Raw genomic sequence first — 18,431 nt, forward strand, 5'->3', positions numbered from 1 at the left:
CTATTTCTTAAGAACATTTAAATAGTATAGACAGAACTAAAAGAAAGTTTCTTTAGATCCTTTTTAAGACTTTTACTGGCCAAGTTAAAAATTTCTGACTTCATTTCACACTTTTTAGGATGCAATGTGAACATTTTTGTTTGTATTCATGGATTTTCTCCATCCAGGATTAGGTATTTTACTGGAAACAACGTTCAAGTTCGATTTTCTTTCAAAGATGCTGCATCACACCCTGGGGTCTTTCCCTATACCCCCCTCTAAAAAGCAACACAGAAGGGTGTAACAATGCCTGCTCATTCAATCGACCTCAAATGTAAAAAGGCCCCATCACTGAGAAATGATGCGTGTTGCCATTGCTGAATGTTTTGGAAAGGATGCTAATTACCATGATGTAAAGCTGATCTTTTTCGAGTAAGAAATTTTAGGTACACACTTGAAACAAGCATGCAAATAACTGACAATTATCTATATAGCAATAAGACAGGTTATCAGAACACCAAACAGTGAGTGCAAGCGATTGCTACTTTATTTCATACTGCACTAGACCAGATAAAAAGGCCTACAAGCCTGGTACAACCATCCTAAGAATATTTTTTTTTTTCGTCCCCCCCCCCCCATTGTAATGATTGTTGCTGAGAACATGTTAACCCTTTCTTTGAGTGCCATACTATTTATTCCTCTATACTAGAATATCTGAAAAGGGTAAATTACACAGAAATCTTTTCTACAGTCTTTTTTGACAGCTGGCACAGGAACATGAGTGCTCAAGAAGATCCCACCTGTATTCCAGTGTAACTCTAATATGATTTCCCATCACATTTTCTCAGTTATATTCTGTTCCAGCAGCACAAACCATAAATAATATGCTGCGCATGGTATTTAGACACACAATACTTTCAGAATAAAGAGCCAGAGACTTTTGTTTTTCAATGAAAACTTTACTGAGGTTCTGAATTCAGCCTTCAGTTATGAATAGAAAATGTAGGAATTAGTTGAAGGCACATCTTCTAAATAAAACTGTATACATATATATATTTTACATAGTCATAAATAAGTATAGGAGACCCGTGCGTGGCAGGATGCAGAATCAGTAGCACGCACGCACGCATCATAATAACTTAATAGCAAACCTGTCCAAGAGATCACAAACCAGGTAAGTGATCTAACTGGGTACACATGAATAAATTTACAGAACAGAGGGGGGGTGGCAGCAGCTCCTCTTGACCCCTTTGATGCCAGATCACATGCACTTTTTTCCAGCAAAATATGTTGCAGAATTCCCTGACAGTAAAAGGGGGTAAAATACCTGAGATACAGTATGAAGTTGAAAGGGCACAGAAAACACATGACATGGGAGGAGTGCCATCCAGCAGTGGTGCACACAAGCTAATTTTGTATAAGAAAAGCAAGGCACTAAATGACATTGCATAAAATGATTTGCCATAGTGGTGTTCAGGAAGGCATTGCTCCACAGTGACCATAATGACGCATGGAAAAGGGCAACAACCCTAACAGTAGTCACTAAGGATGAGCTCTAGTTTGCCATTAGACACATGGATATTTTTCTGCCCTGTCACACTTTCTTTGGTTGACTGCATTACTGAAACACACTACTAGAGACCCGCTGACAGATAAAGAAGTTACACTAGGGGCTTTGCATTGTAACCTTTACCAGCCAGCCAACAGATTTCACTCTTTTTTTTTCAATGTTCCAACTGAAAAATGATTAGTTGCTGAGGGTTACATGAAAGCGTTTTGCATGATTTCAGCACAAGCCTGTAGTCATGAGAATAATGCTCATCTGCCAGTTCAGACATACTAATGCACCTAAACATATCAGTGAGAAAAGTTAAGGGTCATTTTATGAAACCACAAAGAATCTGTAGGTAGTGCATTACAAACTATTGTGCCTATTTGTGTGCATCCTTCATAATTGACTGTTCACCAGCCAGATGTTTATACTGGCCTCAAAAGAAGAATGCTGTCAAGTGCATTTTTGAGTATTAAAAAAACGCATTGCACTAAAATTACACTGCATAACCATCAAGCCAGCTCCTTTCAATATTTTGCTTTACAGAACCAAAACATGTCTTACACCAACAACCCCTAACATTGTTCTATTTTTCCTTTTAATTCCACATTCCTAAATTCTAAATGTCTTTTAGATGCACTAACAAAAACATCACTAAAATATTTAAAAAAAAAATTTTCTCCAAATGTTTACATGCTGCAAAAAAAAAAAAAAAGCTGGAAAAAATGTAAAGACGGTAATAAATAAAAATGTCATATTTTTAACTAGCAGGCAAATAAAAAATGGATATAAATTAGCCAAGTTTGAAATTCAGTCAAAGCTCATTTAATGTTAACCCTTTCTGTTCAAAAATCTAGCAAAGTAACAGTCTAAAGAATAATGTGATTGGGAATCTTCCAGGAAAAACATGTTCAAACTAGCTGAAAGGTTGTGGTGTGGTTACCACTGCTGAAACACTGCCATAGAGCAGACACTTTATGAGGCATTTACCCTGGGCAGCCCAAAAGTGTACTGTTCACTGTTGCCCACTGTCTAATCTGCCAATGCTGTTTTTTTAGGATCAGTGCTACTGTGCCTTCGGTCTGAACCTGTCCTTTTCCTTACAGTTCTGGAAAATCTCTCGCTGCTCTCCCACACCAAGCTAAAGCTTTGTATTGCCTGCAGATGCTCATCAGATTGCAAGAGTACCTACTTGGGATGGATTTCTGAAAGTGTCTGACTGAGTTCATGGGTTCCCTGACAAAACAGTAATGTTCTATTTACTGCTGCAGACTACTTGCTGATATTTTGTTAGGGCATTTTGCTTGCAAAGATTCAGTTTGAATGTTTTCTACTGCTGTGTGTAGATACACAGCCCTCAACAAAACAATCCAATATGTCTAAAAAAGGACAACTGAATTTCCCTCCATAATGAATATTTGCATGAATATTCTCAATCTTACACAAAACATGTGGAGAGATACAAACAGCTTTTGCACTTTCAAAAATGACCCTTAGTAAGTCTATTAGAAATACAGGCTTGGTACTGCTTGTGTATAATTTCGGGTAAGGTTGGTATTGTGTGGGTATAATTTCGGGTAAGGTATTTGAAATTCCTTTCATTGTAAAGTGAACGACACGGAAAAGTGAACTATAACAACAAAATTGCCAACTTGGAGATCTTCTCTCTGATTGCTGGCATTCTGGTATAGCCTGTATGAAAGGATGACTACTGAATGGACTGGCACTGAGAGAAGTTCATACTAACAGTCCTTCAACCCAAAAGGTTTATCATAAACATTCAAAATTTGCACATCTGCTACCTATACAAAATGTAATATCTTAAACAACTACTAACAAAGTAATATTGGTTTGTGAGGCTCAAAGGAAGAATTGACATATACATTGCACACAAAAGCAGAAAGATAGATTGATTCCTTGGGTATTATTATAACTGGGTTCTGCAGTAAGCCTAAATGGAATAAAAAAAGAAAAAAAAATAGAATAAAAAAAGAAAAAGAAAAAAGCAAGGCATTCAGGGAACCAAGAAATAATTGAAAGTAAGTGATGTCTACTAGGTGGAGCAGAGGTAATGTAGATGCTGCTTTATGTTAACCTCTGCACCATGTCAGTTTGTATTAGTCTAAATGATGATACTGCAGCAGTCTATTTTATGCTTATCACAGACTACAGAAACCTACAGATTCCATACTTAATGTTTCTTTCCAAAAAGCACCTGCCAATGGAGACAGAAAACTAAGATTTCCACATGGGCAAAAAGATTAAATTAAGAGGACTTTCTTTGGCATAAAACAAACTGTGTTTGCCTCTGCATGACAAACAGTACCTAGCCTGAGATATAACATTATGGATATAAACACATATACACACAAATATACCCTGAGCAGACCACCCAGGCCCCTTCTACCCAAAGGGAGGTTGTTATGGGGCAGCAATAGTGCAAAGATTAGCATGGGTTAAAAGAACTAAAACACGGATTTGGTATCCCCATCCCTTCCACACACAGATACATATATATACATACATATATACATATATATATATACATACATATATATATATATATATATATATATATATATATATATATATATATATATATATATATATATATATATATATATATATATATACATACATATATACACACACACACACACACACACGTTTTTGTTTTTTTTTCTGTTCTGTTCACACATGCTATTGCTCATGGCTCTAATGGCCATCAGTGTGTAAAGCTCTGCAGAGAAGACTATAAAGTGCTGAGCGCTGTAAGGAGTCAGCTCATAAACACAGAAAAACCTACTTACACTGAACAGAAATTCAAATTTATCCTAGGTTGACCAGGGACTGAGAACAGAAACAAACAGCGCAGGGTTCCCAGAGTGCTTTCTGCAGTTGGGTCCTAAACAAAAAAAAAAAAAAAAAAACAGGTACAGGCTGAAGGGTAAAGCACCTGATATGTCAGCCAATCAGTGCAGCTAGGTAATGGATGTGTTACCGAGTACTGTAGATGGGGCTGTCAGAGACTAGCATCTCTGTGACACTTGGTCCTCTGATATGATGGATGGTGCACTGCTAGTTTTAGTCTCTGGAAATTCAGATGTTACCTGTCCTTGTTGTAGTATAGTTTGATGAACACAGTTGGTGTGGTGGTAAAATCCGAACAATCGGCAATCATGGCTTCTTTCACAAATGGTGCTGGAGTGTTAGAGCAGTGCTTTGGGGCATAGTCGCTGGTCTGCTATCAGGAGGAAAGGCTTTTATGTCACCCTGTACCCCAGAAGCTGTGCTCCCCTCCAAACTGAATAACACTCTGACGCTCCGCTGCGGGGGAGGGATCTGGCGTTTTTAGTTTTTGAAGCATTTCTTCTATAATTTCTCGGACATTAAACTGCTGGCTATGAAGAGTTTCATTAGGAGACAAGATGCTCCCAAGAGTGTCACTGAAATTAAATCCACTCTGTTCCTGCAAATTGGAAGGCAGAGGGCTGTAAGTCAAGTCCAAAACATCAGGTTCTGGAAGTGAGGGTGGACGGAAAAAGGGGGCCAATGAAAGGTCCAAAGATGGGGGTCCAGACAGCATAGTGGGCATTGAGAGTCTCTCAGCAGCCTGTTTGGATTCCTCATGTTTCCTCTTCACATTCATATCCATTTGTTTCAGCTCCTCCCGTACTTTATATACACAGGACTCTGGAATCTGAATGCCTGTAAGTAGAAAACAAATAGGTAGGCAAAGCATAGCAACACTTTCTTAATTAAAGGATATTTTATCTGTTTTTGCTCTGGGACAAGGAGTGTTGCCAGTGACAGCTACTTACCAACTTGTTTATGCTTATCCTTGGTTTTTAAGCGCACAATCTGTAGGTAGCTACTGTTGGTGATGTCTGAAATAACAGATGCCATCCGACTCCAGACACGCAGCAGAGAACCACACAACATGTAATAATGTCGCAGGCGTAGCCCTTGTATACATTCTTTGCCCTGCTGCACCAGCTTACAATTCCCATTCCTGCATAGAACACAAACAAGGGTTAGCTATGAAAGTAACAAAAAAAAAAAACAACAAAAACAATCAAACCGTGAAGGGTAGAGATATTAAGTATTACAGAAAAAGTATAAAGTATTGCATAGGTTCTGCATTTGTGGAAAAATGATGGACAAATATGGTCAACCAAAGAAAACCAGTTTACAGGACAAATACTGGCTGCCACGATGGCTGGAAAAAAAATCCCCTTGGTAAACAGGACATCAAGCCATGAACTATTTTCTTTTGCTGCGTCGGCTTACCCACCACACTGTGCTCTGGACTAAGAAGGGGGGTACAGATTCTTCTATTACATGACAAGAGCACAGTTGGGTCTTTATTTATAAATGAATAGTCTGCGCTAAAGCACTTGTCTAAATATTTAAAAGGCTTAGTGGGAGATATTATAGTATTTTTGAATTGCCTGTCTAATGTAAGAAATTGACGTAACATTAAACTATATCGCCAGAAATTATCCCATGAATGTTGGTGGTAGGAGGTTCTAAATGCAGCTCTTGTGGAGGTGGGATGACTATATAGTATATAGTACATATTCATAGCTATAGTACATAAAAATTAACTGTAATTATGGGTGCTGTGGGGCGGTAAAAAAAAAAACTGTATAAATCCCTAACAAGGGGGAAGTGGGGAATGTATATGATATATATATATAGTGTGAGCAGAATGCAGGGTGTTAAAGCGACCGTATATGGAAGTTGGGAACTGATTACCAAATTGTTGCTAGCTCTTAAGAGTTTGTATTGTAACTTTTAAACTCCTATAATTTGAAACCAATTTGCCTAGGCAAATATATAATAAAACTGAGAAATTACATTAAAAGCATAGATTAATCACGGTGGTTATCAGAAAGAAAATTTCTCAGTTTACCCAATTATCATATAACCAACCACCAAACATTATATACCACCAATAGTGGATTTTTGGTGTAATACCCAACGGCAAAACAGGCCAATCACCATTCCTATCCTTTCAATATCTCAGTCTATGAACACCTTTAAAAACGACTCGATCTCTGAACTGAACATATTGGATACTAACCTTTTCAGTTGTCTGTCCCTCCACCAAAAATATTCTTCCCAATAAATTTTCTTCAAAAATTAATACTTAGTTTCCCATTGTGAACAGTGGTTCCACCCACAGACCCACTAAGACAGTACTGTGTGTTGTAATGGCATGAAGGTTGACAAAAGTACCCATTAACCACATTAGAGGCATAGATCATTATCCGTGTCAGTTTATGAACTAGACTTTTGTTTGAGAAAAGAGAATGAATTGTAGGGATAAAAAGAGAGAATGAATTGTAGGGATAAAAAGATGTCTCACCACATTGTGTGACTGCAGTTGCTCAAAGAGAAAATATACTGACGTTCCCAATGCTGCTGAGCCTTTTCTGGAGAAACCTGAAACAAGTATGTGATAAGTTATATGTTGTACAAACTGCAACTAAGGGTTTCGTAATCTTGTCTTATGAAATGCATCTTAGTGGTTCCTTTACACTCATCTGTGCTTTGTACAGTTGTAAAATTGTATAGACAGTGACACACAGGATACACTACTAATAATTTAATACACCAAATTTACAGAGATGACAATTGTAATGCATATCAATAAACAGCCACTGTCATTGTGGGCAGGAGTTCATATATGAGGAAGCAAAGACCTGCTCCTTTACCAAGTTGGAGGTCTTTAAAGATGCACACTGAAGTGCAAGCCAATAGTAGGAAGATGATAAACCACAAGGAACCTACAAGCAATACTCGTGACTGGTACTTTGCCCTCCACTTGCCTTTTGGAAACAGCTTTCAGACTTAAGGACTTCTTAAGTAAATGCCAAGCCAACACTTGTAACCTGTATGAACTGCGGAAGGATCAGAACCAGACTGGTTTCTACTGTTATCTTGGGCTCTGAGATCTTACACCACTTTCTGTCCTGGTGGCAACAATTTTACTAGAATGAAAATGTACAACATGGAAATCGAAAGAAATACAAATCTGCCAGGGTTCTTTGCCTGCTGTCCAATGATTTTTTTTTAATTTGTCTTTGTTGCTGTTAGAGAGCTCCCCTAACATTCTGTCAGGTAAAAAGTTGTCAAAATGACAGAAACTTAAACAATCCTTCTTTAAAGGAGCTCCAGATAACCCTGTCAAATTTGTACTACCAAGTGTGAAAGAAAAAACAAATGACGGGGGTTCTAAACAACTTTAAGATTAAAATACTTGCTAAAAAAAAGGTTTATTCAACCTGTACTGTTTGTACAGGACATACATCAACTTACAGTAAAACAATGAAAAGTCATCTTCTTGCACAAACAAATAATTTGAAATAATCTTTTTTTTTTTTTTTTTTTTTTTTTTTAACAAACACAATTTAGACATTCCCAAAGAGCCCTAACCTAAGACTATCAAATCTAACACAAACTGTTGCAAAACCCTAATGAAAACAACAGACTTACTGGAACAGTTATTGGTTTATTGTGATTAACTTTTAAAACCCACCTTGTAATATTTACTTAGCAAACTATCCAATGTTTCAGGATGGCTCTGTTTTCCTATGTTTGGTTTATACAGGTTGTAAGATTTACCATGCCTATGCTCAGCCAAAACTGCGGAGTACATTTCACCACGAACCTGCAGAGAAAAAAAAAAATTGAAAAAAAAATTCAAAATGCAAGACACAAAAAACAAGCCAGCATTGTTGTGTTGTTCACCTTGTAGGACAAGTAAAAGCCTTCTTCGGGTTCTTGAAGCTGCAAAGATTTTTCCAGTGCCTTTTCCCAACTTAAACCTCGGTCCACACTGATCTGTAATTGAAAAGAAGTTTGTGAGGCAACATCCTAAGAAAGGGATAAATATTTCACAGTGGTCAGGAACAAGGCAAGCAGTAAATAATGATTTGTGTAAGAAGCATACTTTGTAAAACACAACTTGTCCATCCTGTGGATGCCCAGGGGTCAGGAAAATTTCTTTACTCTCTTGATAAATTTCATCAACTCCAGGTGCCAAATCTGGAAAATGGATATTATTATTCATATTATCTACAACTCAACAAATCTGCATTGGGCAAAAGGGCATAAGTCTTACCTAAGATACCCATGTCATATTTGCCATCCTTTTTGTCCTTCTCGATGAGATAGTCAAATGTGTCTGTAAAAAACTGAAATAGGCTGTTTTGTTTGTGAACTTCTAGGCCCAGCATTCGGTTTAGAAACTTAGTTACTGAACATTCTGCAAGAAATAAGTAAGGAAAAAATTTAATTCAAGATCATCTTATATACAATGCAAAAAATTTTCATGACATAACATGAAGGACAAAAAAAATATCTGTTTACTTAAAATGTAATGCTATTTAGATAAGTGTATATTTACAGTTGTCCTCTAGCATAATTTAAAATTATGCAATATTGATGCATAAACTTGTACAGGTAGTCCCAGTGTTAAGAACATCTGACATACGAATGACTCCTAGATATGAACGAACGAGGCTTTCCTGCTCCTTCATGTGCAGGACAGAGGCTTGATGGGTTCGTTTGCAAGAGGGAGGCTTGATGGGGCAGAGGGGGCTGTTTGCATGAACTGCAGAAGAAAAATCTTTTGCTAAACACAGCTGAGACTGAGCTCTTCTGCAAACTCTTGTAACTCTTTAATGACCAAGACAAACTCTGTAGTTGTTTCTTTTTGCATATCAAAGCACAGCTTGCTTCAGAAGTTAATAAATATCTAGGCTCCATAAAAATTTTTTTTGATTTGTTTGTGAATAACTCACAGTGAGCATTTTATACAGTAACTGACACCACGCTGCCTAATAATATGTTGAGACAAACATCTGTTCTAATTGCATTTATTAAAATAATGTACCTGTTCTGACTTACATACAAATTCAACTTAAGAAAAAACATACAGACCCTATCACATATGTAACCCGGGGACTACCTGTACTAAAATCAGTCTGGCGAAAATTTGCTTCAATTAGGGCATGTCCTAATTGTAGTTTAACCTCCCCTACCAGTCTAATTCTGTCCAAATTTCCATGCAAACAGGGTTACATTTTTTTTGCATGGAAATTTTATTTTACATTGTAGGCTATCATTTTTAGGCATAACTCACCAAAATATGTCCAATATTTAATACATTTAATAATAAACATTAAATAAAAAAAACACAAAAATCTGTTAAAAAAAATAGGTAAACATGTAATGTAAGTGTACAGTAGCATATATTAAAAATTTGCAGGTAAAATCCACTCCGAGTCACACTCGGGGGTTAAAAACTAAAGCAAATTTTCCGCAGTCAGATTTTGAAAGACACTGCAATTATTCACTATGGTTGCTATTTAAAACTTCCTTGATAACCTCACCCAGAATGACTCAAGTAAAATGGATGCCTTTATTGTGAGTACTGATGGTCAGTGTGATTGTATATCGATGTCATACCTTTATCAACTACAACGTTGTACTTTGTCTCTCTACAGCAAATTCCAACGGAAAGCAGTCCCTGTTTAATATCTAAAAGAACAAAAACAGTGAGGTGATGACACATGCTACCAGTATAATTCATAATGTGTTTGGGCTACCCTAGGCACATAAACTTTGACATAAAACATTGTTGATACAGGTTATTTTTAGTTGTACCAGCGGCACTTTTTATTTACTAAACACACAGGACTACCTAAGAATGCAACACATTACTTAAAGGCACTTTTGGTTTTGTAAACTGTACCAGGCAAAAGAATGATTTCTCAGTTTGGTTACTAAATAACATTAACTGTTGATGTGCAGGTAAACGTTTAGTTGTTACACACTTTAAATAATGACAAGTGTAGGGCATATACCAAAGAAGGAAAAGTTCCTTTACATTAGGAAAAGTTGTAAAAAGGATAAAAACACACACACACAAAAAGACAAATTAAATGTATTAGCAACCGGTCAGTAGTGTGACTGGGTAAAAAAAGAGCATTCCAGAGAGGCTGAGACTAAAGATGGGGAGGGATACACTACTCAAAGCCTCCACAAGAAAACAGTGCAACAATTTAAGAATAATGTTTCTCAACATAAACCTACATTTATATGTATACTTCTTTTTTACTAAATACACTTATAAAAACCATTCAGTTCATTGTTGCATTCATAAATGTAGGTTTGGCATTTTTGGCAAAAAAAATATTTATAATGATTATCCAGCAACACTGCTGCCTTTTCTGCATTCAAGTTTATATAACATTGACTGTACTGAAATTATTCAAAATTTAAAAAAAGGTTTGGAAATCATGGATTGTGCCACATTTGGCCTAAAGAGGAAAAGAACAATCCAGGTTGTTATCATTGTACAGTGCTTTAATGCCAGCACCATGCCTGCAGGTCTGGGATGACACAAAAAATGTCAAGATATCGCCATTGCTCATGTATCACAACATGACGGCTTTGAAGGAAAATAGTCTGAGAGCCTGTCTGCATTATAAAACAATAAATATGACATACCATACCCCAAACTGGTAAGAGACTTAAAATCCTAGATCAGGCAACAGTGAGGCAAAAATTCACAAACTACAGCAATTGGTGCTCTCAGTTCTTAAACATCTGATGCTAGAATAAATAATGCAACACAGTGGTAAACATGTCCCTGTCTCAACGCCTTTGAAACATACAGTTAGGTCCATAAATATATGGACAGAGAAAACTTTTTTTCTAATTTTGGCTCTGTACATTACCACAATTAATTTTAAATAAAACAACTCAAATGCAGTTTAACTGCAGACTTTCTGCTTTAATTCAGTGGGTTGAACAAAAAGATTGCATAAAAATGTGAGGAACTACAGCCTTTTTTAATACAATCACTTCACTCAAAATTAGAGAAAAAGTTGTCTCTGTCCAAATATTTATGGACCTAACTTTATGACTGGCATAACGCCCAATATAGGCACGTTTTTTTCCTAAAACAATTGAATTTTTTAGTTTCTAATTCAAATGTTGTCTTTGTATTATTTTTAAATAAACATACAGTTTAAATGAAATGCAAATAATTGTGCTCTTTTTTTTTTTACATTTATATTTTGGGGGGAATTAGGTTGCAAATTTTCTCCCTTACATATGAAATCAAAGTGCACAATTCATGAAAAGAACACATGTACTCAAAATACATTACAAATCATGTGTTCTTATTAGTGGAAAAAATTATAATGGTTATAATACAGTGCACAGCACTAATAAAGTAAGCAATGATTTGTGCATTTTTTAAAGAACTGTAAAATTTAAATTTACTGCCAGATAAAAGATCTCCTTATTTACAAGGGAAATCAACTGGAAGGCTGCGAGCAAAGCATGTGTGAATTTGTATACCTACATACAAACACAATTGTATTTTACCTTTCCTTAATCAAGGTATGATTCGATATGTACTACAGCTAGGGAATATTATTTTGATATTTTGGAAAAGTATGCCAAATAATAATTATGTTCAATCGCACTTTACCTTGGAAAAAAGCAGCAGGACCTCCTGGGTACCCAGGTGGAGGAGGCACATCTCTTTGTGTTTGGTTCAGTATAGCTGATAGTATCTGATCCAGTGATCTTGAGCCATACTACAAAGATAAGAAAATCAATTAAAACACAATTACATACAACTGCCTAATAAAAGCACACCTAAACTGTATATATAGTGTTAACTTTGCAAAAGGTGCCAAATGAGTTATAGGATTTTAACCACTTCACACTCTCTAGGGCAGTGTTTCCCAACCTTTCTTAAGTCGCGGCACATATTTTACATTAGAAAAATCCCACGGAACACCACTAAACAAAAATGTCACACAGACAGGTTAATTAGCTACCTTCTGCCATCTAGTGGAAGAGTATTTCTTTGTTCTGCCTATCACTATACATCACTGGTATAGACAAATGAGGACAAATTATTTGCAGTAAATAAATAATAATTTTCGGACCAATTAACTGAAATTGGATACATTCCCACGGTACACCTGAAAATCTCCCACGGCACACTAGTGTGCTGCGGCACAGTGGTTGAAAATCACTGCTCTAGGGACCTGATCAATTTGTACTTTTCTGCTACGAGCCTGTTTTATTCGGCAATACCTTTGTCATTATTTAAGATAAACTAATACTTATACAACTGTATAACTGCAAACAACTGTAGCCAAAAAAAGCACTGAAACTATATTAAAAAAAAAAAATCCATACTTTATTTTATATTTTTTCCTTTTTAAACCAAAAACTAAAACACTATAAACATAAAAAAGAATATTAAAGGTAAGAAAAATCAGGACATTTATATATATTTTGATTCTGAATTAAATACAAGTAGGCAATGTTGGGGAAGGAGTTTTGTGGGGGTGTCTGCTGCATGTCTATAGCTGGCTAAAGAGTTCTTTACAGATTCCTGTGCTGTGTATACCCTTAACAAAGTCACCACTTTCATTAAAGCAAGCAATTTATTCAATAGAGCTCCCCCACTAACCTTGTTCTCAAAGTTGTACTTGCTGAGGTCTCTGGATTCTGTGGCTCTCCGGTCTCCATGAGTAAGTGCACCCTGTTTGGATGAAGAAATCCCATCAGGTGGTTCAAGCAAAAGCAGATCAAATGTCTTTTTTTAAAAATAATAAAATTTTAATATATATAATAATAATATTATATATATTACTCAGTACTTACCAAGCTCTCCAGTCTCTTGGCCACAATAGATGCAAACCTCCTCTCTCCAGCAAGTTCCGAGATGAGGAAAACATACTCAGGAGCAGATACTTGGTTAGAGCGGTGAGTGCGACCTAGAAAAAATTAGGGTGAGTATACAAAAAAAACAGTGCAAGGAAATACTATGAAAGATTTAAACTCATCAAAATATCTATCACATAGAGCTCACCAAACTGTTGTATTGCTCTATCAGCACTCCACGGCAGTTCCAGCGTCATGTGGACCCGTCGTCGTTGATTTGGTACCCGCCGGTCAGCCTGTAGTGATATACCTGAACTTGATGCTTCAGAAATAATTGCCACCAGCTTCATTTACGAACATTAAAAAAAAAAACGAAAAGAAGAAAAAACTTTAATAAAATACAGATTAGATTAAAAACAGAATGAGAGCAGAATGGTGAACACAGCTTACCTTGCTTCCATTCATAAAACGTTCCTTTTCCCTTAAATTGACATTATCTATAGATAAATTCTGCTCAGCTCGAGATTCAAATCCAAGTGATCCATCACTGCGACGAACTACACGACCTTTCCTGCCAGTCATCTAATAAGATAAATTATATACTACCATGACATCTGAAAAGTGAAGTTTATAGCATGTTTTGAGTAGACATAATCAACATACCTCAGCAACTTTGTCTGGACCTCCGAACTGATCTATAAGCATGTCCAAAGTGTTGAGAGGCAGCTCCTTGCCCAACTCTTCTACCTTAGCCAAAAGATCCATCTTCATTTGTTCTACCTGTTCTGGGCCTAGAAAAAGGGTAAAATAAAATACAGAAAGCTACGGACCTATCTATATGTTGTAAACTGTAATAAAAAGTCAAAACTAGCTCGTTTATTAAATTTGTAAAAAATGAAAATCACATAATAAAATGGTGTGTGCTTACCACGGTCAGGTATTGTTAGCCCATTTAAGGTGTGTTCTACAAAAATAACGTCATCATTATCCTGTAGGGACTCAGGGGAGGAATTAGAGTCACTGTCCAGAACCCCTTCAGAATCAGAACTGCTTTCCTCACTGATCCGTATTAATCCAGCAAGGTCACCACGTGAAAACTTTCCGGTGCGTGGTTTTCCTCGTTCTTTAAAATAAAAGCAGTGACATAATGAAAACAAGCAGATGCAGTTCTATTTCTGGGGTAAATCAAGACCTCAAAGCATAGAACTAAAGGGATGAAGCTAGACCATACTACACAACACAAGGATTGTATATACTTAATAGGAAAGAAACTAAATTTAATGGACAACTAATGAAAAAAATTTAAAAATGTAAAAAACTACGCACTTTTTCTTTTCAGCATGCCTTTCTCTCTCTTCCTCTTATTTGAAGGAAAGTGTTTCATGATCAAAGACTTAAACACACCCCTGCAAGGTAAAGAAAAGAAAAAAATTAGGCTACTAATTTTGATACAAAAGACATTAATTTACTAGGTATAGTTATAGTAGTTATCTTTGACAATAGGCACACATGCTGCAAAAGATATTACATTTCACTTTTATATGCTCTTTATTATAAATATACTACTTCAACTCATGCTCAATTATCAAACTTACTCTGCAGCAGAAACAAAGCGGTCAAGATGACCATCGTTTTCATCCATCACTTCTCGAGTCCGAGCCTCGCCAGTAGATTGTAAACCAATTACAACACACTGTTAATAAAGCAAAGATATTTAGTTTAAAAAAAATTACTTTGCAATGTTTGAATATTGTGAACCTCCTGCATAACAAAAGAATATGTTACTGCATGTTCTGTAAAAGAATAGTAAAAGCTAAAGGTAGATATAGGCTAGCATTGCAAAATAACTTGTTTTTATTAAACTAGGGGAAAGAAAACAGAATTGTTTTTGATTATGTGATGCTATGTACTTGACAATGCTTCCAAGAATCTTCTTTTTCTACAATATTTGTTAGAGAAGCACATGGCTACATAGAATTCTATACACAGTTTTTTTACAAACAAGTAACTTAAACAAAAGCCCCTTCTTTACTTCTTTAAAGCCAATCACATCCTTCTACTTTAAAGTAATTATTTCCTTGGTCTTGTTAAAGTACAGTTTATAATGAAATACTGCCCCCTGTACTGAGTGCACAAACTAATTTAAAAATGATCCCAAAACTTTTTTTTTCATAACCATGGAAAATGGAATGTCATAAAACTACATGTTTTTTTAGTAAGACATTGCAAAAAAATCATAATATTTTTATCCATAGCAGGCAATTAAGTCTTGACTTTCAAATAAACCAATGCACTTTATTGTTTTTTTGCCCAGAGTTGCTTGGAGGATAGTGTTTCAATGGCCATGAATTTCTGCAGAAGAGCTTTCTCTTTTCTTACTGGTCAAATCTAAATACTAGTCCATAGGAGCATCACTGTCACAAGTCCACAACTCGGAACAGATAAGCTATCTAAATTGTGTCTGACTTTACTTAATAGCACATTTGTTCTGGGACAAAGACTTAAGGAACTAAAAAATCTGTGTAAGAAATAACAGCCTGCAGATTTTTTTTTTTTCGATAGGGCAACATTTTCCAGAACTTCTGAAATTCCTTCCCTTGTTGAGGGTGGTATTGTCAGTAGTGGGGCTTTCCTCACCCTAAGGAAATTACCAGAACAAATGAGGAAAAATATTAGGTGGATAGATAGTTATGAGAGCCACCTGTGGCAGACATTCATACTTTGGATGTGTTGAGATTCTTCACACAATATAACACAATGCATCCCAAACGCTGTTTTCTGCAGTTAAATACATTGTTTACAACGGGAAACTTTAAAAAGTGGTATTTCCTATATTGCCATTTTATTTAACTAAAATAAATAAATAAATTAAAAGGTGCATATCTGTTGTGCAGCATCAGGGAAAACAAGATAATTCTTTATCAAAACTGACACTGACACACATACAACTGTCAACATGCATTTAGGAGCACATACACACAGGCTTAAAAAGAGCCCACATAACCCCACACAGTAAATTTACTAACCTTGCCTTTGGAAAGTTCCTGGTGGGCCAAAGTAACCAGCCGCTGAACTTTAGCAGCTATACACAAGTACTTAAAGAATCTTTGATGAGCAGACCAGAACTGAGCCCAAAGAGATTTGCGAGATTCCAATCCTAGCCAGTCAGCTGCTGTTTGAAAAACAGTCAGTGCTTCAGCCCACTAAAAAAAAAATAACATTGAAAATTATTATAAATGTTGTTACTAGCAATTAAGAATAGCATACTATAAAACATGATATAGCAAAAAAAAATTGCAGGGCTAAGAATGTCACAACTAATCCCACTTACAGTCTTCACAGTAACAATATTTTATTCTTTACACTACTACACTGCTTTGAAAATCATTCACGGCAACTCAAAAAGCTTTGATGCTCTAGTGCAGAGGTGTCAAACTCAAACACACAGAGGGACGAAATCAAAAACTTAGACCAAGTCGGGGGGTCAAACCCGAAATCCACTGAAAAAGTTTCTTCTCACTAGATACAGAACCTTCCCACACAGGAACAAAGAGTCCTGCTCAACACACAATCCGGAAGGAGGCCTAAGAATTTTCTTTTAAATTTTAAACTAAAACTAAACTAAAAACTAAAATGATCTACTAACTTTGGATAAGAATCTTTAATTACATTAGATCGGGCCTGCATGAGTCTATCCGAAGGGATCCTTGGGCAGCTCTGCTCCATATGCCACTGCAGGTTTCGAGTACACCCGTTTTATCTGTATTTGTTTTGATTAAAAGTTTTTGTTAAACTGTTTACTTTTTGTCTGCTTTTTTATATTTTTTTTTTTTCTATGTATATGGATAGTTTTATTTTATCATTGTCTGTTATATGTATGTTCTGAAAAATTCTAATAAAAATGTATTAAAATAATTAAAAAAAATGATCTACTAAGAATAAAAATGCTAAACATATATTTATTTATATATATACCGAGTATGACACAGAAGTGACTGAAGCTAATAAGACATTGAATGACAGAACATTGCACAACAAGACTATAGTGACAGGAAAGCTACAGCTCACCTGTCATAGGGGAATGACATGCTGCACAAGAAAAAGAACTGCTAACCAGCACTGCTCACCTCAGACTGCCCTCTCTGCCTCCCTCCCCACTGTTACACGGAGCCTTCTCACACAGAAAGACATCCCCAGCATCCCTGTAGACGTGCACCTGGGCTTTTGTCTGTGCCTTTGCTTTTGCCTTTGCGATCGCCTGTGATGTGTAAGTAAGGGGCGGGGAGGGGCAGAGATCTCTCACTTGTCACATAGACACGAGTGATGCTGAGACTACAATTCCCGGCATTACTTGCGTCTATAGAACAGAAAAACAGGGGCCACGCAGTGATGCCATCACGCAGTTATGCGAGTGATGCCATCATGGTGCAATAGGTAGTAGCGGGCGGGCCAGATGCAGGTCACCTTCGGAATTCCCTGGGGGGCCAAAAAAAAAAGGACCTTGCGGGCCAGAGTTTGACACCCCTGCATTAGTGTGAAAACTCATCTATATGCTTTGTTATACTAAACAATCTCTTACTCCCTGTACACTCCACTATATTAGCTGTATTGAGTTACCTATCTATATTATAGTAGCTCTTTTCAACTTTTCACTCAGAACTTGTAAAATGTATTTTTGTACATGTTATTTACAATTCAGAACATTTTTTTCTTTCCATTCATATTTAAACATTAAATCCAGATTTTAGTATGTCTAGCATTATACCTCACTATAAACAGTTTTCTAAGCCATTTTTCATTATTTTACTGTAATAATTGTAAGCCACTGCCTGCAAATCTTAAATGTGCACTGCTTTAGTTGGCCATCTCCAGATGGAAACTTCACAATAGATGCACAAAACTATTTGCTCAGGAAACTGTATACATTACTGAGGAACATTGTGCCAGATATACTGACAATTAAATTTTGTTTACATTTTTATTTTAAAATTATTTATGACATGTGGATGTATAAAAAGTCCATTCTCAGTGATGCTTTTTTTCCAAGACAAGCACTATCAAACCCGACCACCTTACTGCCTTCACATAATACCCAGATCTGTTCAATACCATAACAAAACGTGTGACTGGACTGCACCAACTTCTGCAAAAATGATGACAAACTATACCCTAATGCAGTACAGTCCTTGAGGAT

General features: G+C 36.2%; 1 protein-coding gene across 2 annotated transcripts in view; it reads right to left on the minus strand.

The window, feature by feature from the left end:
• Positions 1 to 917: 917 nt before the first annotated feature.
• SBNO2 (strawberry notch homolog 2) overlaps positions 918 to 18,431 on the minus strand; it is a 47,735-nt gene continuing 30,221 nt past the window's right edge. For both annotated transcript variants that reach the window (XM_072404811.1, XM_072404812.1), the window contains 18 exons: positions 16,264 to 16,440; positions 14,833 to 14,930; positions 14,564 to 14,643; positions 14,166 to 14,360; positions 13,901 to 14,028; positions 13,688 to 13,819; positions 13,446 to 13,581; positions 13,238 to 13,350; positions 13,044 to 13,115; positions 12,045 to 12,153; positions 10,010 to 10,081; positions 8,661 to 8,804; positions 8,490 to 8,584; positions 8,288 to 8,380; positions 8,076 to 8,207; positions 6,903 to 6,979; positions 5,353 to 5,543; positions 918 to 5,239 (listed from right to left, as the gene is read on the minus strand). In XM_072404811.1, the coding sequence (XP_072260912.1) occupies positions 4,800 to 5,239; positions 5,353 to 5,543; positions 6,903 to 6,979; positions 8,076 to 8,207; positions 8,288 to 8,380; positions 8,490 to 8,584; positions 8,661 to 8,804; positions 10,010 to 10,081; positions 12,045 to 12,153; positions 13,044 to 13,115; positions 13,238 to 13,350; positions 13,446 to 13,581; positions 13,688 to 13,819; positions 13,901 to 14,028; positions 14,166 to 14,360; positions 14,564 to 14,643; positions 14,833 to 14,930; positions 16,264 to 16,440 (2,484 nt within the window). In that variant the 3' untranslated portion in view covers positions 918 to 4,799. The remainder of the gene's footprint in view (positions 5,240 to 5,352; positions 5,544 to 6,902; positions 6,980 to 8,075; positions 8,208 to 8,287; positions 8,381 to 8,489; positions 8,585 to 8,660; positions 8,805 to 10,009; positions 10,082 to 12,044; positions 12,154 to 13,043; positions 13,116 to 13,237; positions 13,351 to 13,445; positions 13,582 to 13,687; positions 13,820 to 13,900; positions 14,029 to 14,165; positions 14,361 to 14,563; positions 14,644 to 14,832; positions 14,931 to 16,263; positions 16,441 to 18,431) is intronic.

Source organism: Pyxicephalus adspersus, chromosome 3 (assembly GCF_032062135.1).
Source record: "Pyxicephalus adspersus chromosome 3, UCB_Pads_2.0, whole genome shotgun sequence".
Taxonomy (NCBI): domain Eukaryota; kingdom Metazoa; phylum Chordata; class Amphibia; order Anura; family Pyxicephalidae; genus Pyxicephalus; species Pyxicephalus adspersus.